The sequence below is a fragment of the Lissotriton vulgaris genome, unplaced genomic scaffold (genome assembly GCF_964263255.1).
Source record: "Lissotriton vulgaris unplaced genomic scaffold, aLisVul1.2 SCAFFOLD_8300, whole genome shotgun sequence".
Lineage (NCBI taxonomy): Eukaryota > Metazoa > Chordata > Amphibia > Caudata > Salamandridae > Lissotriton > Lissotriton vulgaris.
In genome coordinates, this window is record NW_028247033.1 from 43,485 (window position 1) to 48,244 (window position 4,760).

The 4,760-nt window shown below is 46.9% G+C and overlaps 1 protein-coding gene across 1 annotated transcript; it reads left to right on the top strand.

Annotated features, from left to right (window-relative positions):
* Positions 1–228: 228 nt before the first annotated feature.
* Positions 229–3,087, top strand: LOC147665650 (uncharacterized). Its single transcript, XM_086949614.1, has 2 exons — positions 229–364; positions 2,154–3,087. The coding sequence occupies exons 1-2, from the start codon at positions 229–231 to the stop codon at positions 2,552–2,554; spliced, it is 537 nt and encodes a 178-aa protein (XP_086805740.1). The 3' UTR covers positions 2,555–3,087.
* The last annotated feature ends 1,673 nt before the right edge of the window (positions 3,088–4,760 follow it).

The following is a 4,760-nucleotide window of genomic DNA, read 5'->3' on the forward strand; positions in this document are numbered from 1 at the left end:
TCTTGTTGTTAGAAGTCCATCTTCTGTCTGTGTGGAGAAAAATGGTGCGTGTTAAAAAATCAGCCTTCATCAGTTGTGCCAAAAAGTGCAGCAAGACAACCTTCCCTGGAAAAAGGGACATTTTTTTTAACTTTAACGTAGACAGTCACAAATTACATTGTTTTCACATGTCTTCATTCCTAGACCAAATACTAGTGACTAGTGAGTGCTTTATTCTAAGATTCTTAAATGTACTTTGTAGGTGGAACATCTGGTGGCGGGGCCAGTGTGGTGGTGGTGCTCGACACGGAGGCGGAGGGCAATTCATCAGGGGAGGAGGCGGCGGCGGCGGCTGTGAGAGTTGAGACGGTGGTGGCGGCCAGAGGTAAGCTCTTATATATTCCTTACTTATTGAGATTGAAGACTAGCTGGGAAGGCAAGAATATGAGATGCATGGCTGGGTGAATGATGAAGCAATGATGGGTGGAAGGACAACAGCCTGGGTGGGTGACACAGAAACTGTATGTGTCCATATACCTGGATCATGCTACTATCTGACTCTTAGATAGCATATGTGTATCTAGAGCAGGGGTACTCATAGTACGGCCCGCGGGCCGGTGGTGGCCCGGCAAGCCTTCCTTGGTGGTGCGCAGACCTTGCAGACAATCACTGCTCCCCCGGCCCCCACAGAGCAGAGGCTTTTTTGTATTTCACCTGTTAGCGCCCCTGCATCTCCACTCTGACAATCACTGCTCCCCCGGCCCCCACAGAGCAGAGTGGAGATGCAAGGCCACAAAGAGGTGAAATAGAACAAAGCCTCTGCTCTGTGGGGCCGGGCAAGCAGTGATTGTCAGGGTGGAGAAGCAGGGGCGCTAAAACAAACAAAGCCTCAATAATATGTTAATGGTCTTTTAAAGACCTGTTAAGTACTTTGGTGTTGTTGTCTGTGTGTGCGCGTTGAGGAAGCGGTCTCAACCCGGGCTGAAGGCTGACACAGATAGACACACACACAGTGAGATGACAGAGGGCGAGGGAGGGCAGGAGGGAGAGAGAGATGGAGGGAGGGCAGGAGGGACAGCAGGAGGGAGAGAGATGTATGTAAATGCTGGGTCTGGTGGCTCAGTGGATGAGGGCATCTGCTGCAGGGACCTGTGTGCAACCTCATGGTCACAAGTTATCGTTTTGCTTTAGCCCCGCCCCCTCTGACTCCGCCCCCACCAGTGCGGCCCTCGGCCCCAAACTACACTGTAAATGTAGCCCCTGAGAGAAAGTTTGTGAGTACCCATGATCTAGAGAGAGTAGATGGTCAGTGGATGAACTAAGTGTAACTTTGAAGAGCATGTAACACTGCACCCGCACGTCCGTTCCAGTGTAGGAAAGGCAAGGAAAAGAACTTTTAATTTTGTCCAAATACTACCATAAATAGTAGCAGTAGTTTGTATTGCAAGCACTGCATAGATCCGGTTATTATGGTGGCCACTCCCTACCTCTCTTAATAAGTTTAGTAGTACTCAGTCATTCATGTGTGGATGTATCACTGCCTGTCACTCAATAAAAAGCAAAGCACCTAAAGTCATCCCATATATAAGCAAAAACATCCCATGTGAAGTGATAGATAATCAGATTATTTATCTTCTTCAATTTTCCATTTCTAGTACTCATTTCCACTGTAGGGTGAAAGTTAAATTAATTAAGCAGTAGCCCTTGAGTTGTAACAGAGTATTCTCAGTGCCACCCGTAATAGAAAAGTAAGAGATTCACCACCTGCATGTACTGGACGGGTACAGTAACGCAACGGCAACGCAAGTCTAGGTCACTCCTCATGGCGTGCGTCTCTTTTTCTCGGGTGCAAGTTTACCGCGCTGGCATTATGCCGGCTTGCAGAAAATAACGTACCAATTTTCCAAAACAAGAGACAAGAAGAAGAATAAGACTGGTGTACTTTCATAGTCGACTCCAATGGAAGTCCACAGTGCTCATAGAATTTGTTCCTTAAACTCCCACTAATGTTAGAGCAAGGATGAAGAAGTGTGAGGTTAGATAGATACTGGCCTCAATAGTTATGTAATGCGCTTGCAAGTTGCTAGTTGTACTGCAGCACACATTTCTGCTGAATGATTGAGTTAATCTTAAAGAGCATTGGTTACAGACTATGTCTTTCTTTCTTCATATAGGTTCTCCTTCCAAACGAACAAGGAGGAAGGAGCTGGCTAGAGCGGCCCGGCAACGGAGAATCGAGGCCACTGTTGCGGAATATCGGCGGCTGGTGGCCCTGGAGGACGAGGAAAGTGTGCGGTCGACAACAACGACAACGTCGTCTGCATCGGCCTCCGTGGCCCCACCGGCTGCCACCCAGCACAGTGGTCCACCGAGACTGAGCCGGGCTGCCAAAGGCAAACGCCACCGCCGAGCAGCAAGGCCAACAGCTGCTTCTCACAGGCCTTGCACCTGCAAGGCAGTGAAGGCACGCCTGCGCCGCACTACCCTGATGGTGTCCCGCCTTCAGCAGGAGCTCGCCTTGCTCCGCGAGGAGCATGATGCCCTGGCCCAAAAAGTTAACAGCATCCACCCATAGTGTCCCTTGCCCCTTTTTTAGAGACTTTTGGGGGGTGGGAATTGGGAGTTGGGTTTTTGGGGACTTTTGAAGGACAATCGTTGGGGTTAGGGAGGGTCTTGCGGGAGATTATTTTGTTAGGGATATAAATATACTTTTTCAAACTTTATCTGAGCATACCTGTTTTTTACTGCTTGCCTGGTGGGTGGGGGTTTAACGTTGACTGTTTTCCTGAAAGTTTAGTTCCATTTTCTTCCTTTAAGTGTAAATGCCCAAATGTTTTCAACACTAAGTGCCTCTCACAGACTAAGTGAAGTGAATCCAAGAGTCCTAGGACTTTAGTAGTACTACCTTCAGTCTCTCGTCTCTCGTACTAATACTCCATTATACCCCCAAACCACCAAACGCTTATCTTACCTGTAATTTGTGTTTGAAAGTAGGGCTAGGCCCAGGGCTGGCTCCACGGGAAACACCGAATAACGTTGGCAATCTTGGTCGGATAAAATTTCCTCATAGCGGTGGTACTAGTGGTGTGACACAGTGGCAGTTGCATGCCTATGAAAAAAAAGAAAATGAAATCTGGTTTGTCCTCCTGAGCAATTCAACGGTACAACTGAGAATATAGCAGGTGACAGAAGTACAGTAGAGCAGTGCCACATTGTAGCCTAACAAATGGTAAAGTATAACTACTAATTCGGTTGAAGTTCTTTCACATTAGCAATGGTTCTTTGTCAAGCAGAGTAAGAATATATCATCGACAACTGTGGAAAGAAAGAATGCGACAGTACAGGGCCTGTGTGGAATTATTGATAACTATATTCAACATAAGGTCTCTGTAGCCAGATACCCGAGAGCCTTGCTGGTCACTATAAATCCATTCACAACAACACTCAATGGGGTTGGTCTGGAAGGTGTCACGTTTACTCCCCGTGATCCAGTCGATGCAAATATGGTTCCACCTCCAAATGTCACCAACACCCAGAAGTGTAAACACAGGGTGTTCGAGGCATTAGGCGAGGGAGAAAAATAACAAACTAAAATAAAAAATGTGGGATGGGTAAAGGTAGGGTCAGCAGGGAAAGGATACCTGTAAGAGAAGACAAGACAGGCATCAGTGAAGTGATGTCCTAACATACAAGGGTACTCTCATATAGTCTCACTAAATAGTCTGCAAGTCTCCCGCCTACTCATGGGAAATGTAGTTTCATAGTACGGTAGGCGCTTAGGGGCTGCGTAACCTGACAGAAGGTATAGTAGATAGAAAAGGAGAAATTGCTTTTTTTCTAGGTGTCCCCTCACTCACCAGGGTTGCCCCTTGGTGACATGCTTCATCATTGGGGCCATCCCAGTCCTCTACGGCCTGGGGCGTGCTGCGACTTGCGAATTACGTAGGAGCACTTACAAATGACTATGTGTGGTGCAGATAGTGGAGTGGACTAAGTGATGTGTTAAGGGATCAATGTAGAAGCCGAGAGAGAGCAAAGAAATGCAGTCACAGTCAGAGAAAAAGGCAAGGGATACTGTATCTATGTGGTTGTAGTGGTCCTGTTGGAAGTGGTAAGTAAGTTGCCCGCAGAAAAAAAATCCTCCTATTAGCGGCACTCCTCCATTGCAGCCGACGCTTCGTCCACCGATGTTGGTCACCAGAAGACACCCTGTCCACTGCCTGCCTGATGCTGAATTGTGGCTCGCTACTGTGAAGCCTGACTCCATCCTTTTTTCCCCATTGCAGAGACTGAAACCCGGCCTGTAATTATTCAACGAAAAACAGGAAGTGATATAATATTACAACACCACTGATAAATAAATATAAGGTATGTAGGCTGTGGAGTGCAAAAAGTCACAATTTGTTTTTCCTAGTAGACAGACAGTACAATGTTTTTGAAAGTGCGTACTCTGAGTCACCTTTTGAAGGATAAATAAGTATGGGCAAATTAATGTAGCGGATCTTGCCCCTCAAGCTAGGTGTACTGTAAACTGTGTTTTAGAACAAAAATAGATCTTCCTAGCAGTGCTCCCACCCAAAAAACGAGGCCTAGCAGAAAACTGGAGACAAAACTTACTTTGAAAGTAAAAGTAGGCCGAAGTACCCTAATTACCCATTACCCCCCGTGGATTGCATTCAAACCACTTGCAAGCAACCAAGCAAAAGTAGCCATAGCCAGCATCGCTCCAAGACTCGAAATCCCCCCCACTCAAACACATGCAATAGAAATACTGCTAACCC

What these genes read in the sequence shown, in the direction of transcription:
- LOC147665650 (XM_086949614.1), top strand. Translation starts at nt 229, where the DNA reads ATGTACTTTGTAGGTGGAACATCTGGTGGCGGGGCCAGTGTGGTGGTG. An exon ending in GACGGTGGTGGCGGCCAGAG is followed by an intron (nt 365 to 2,153) that starts GTAAGCTCTTAT and finishes TTCTTCATATAG; the next exon opens with GTTCTCCTTCCAAACGAACA.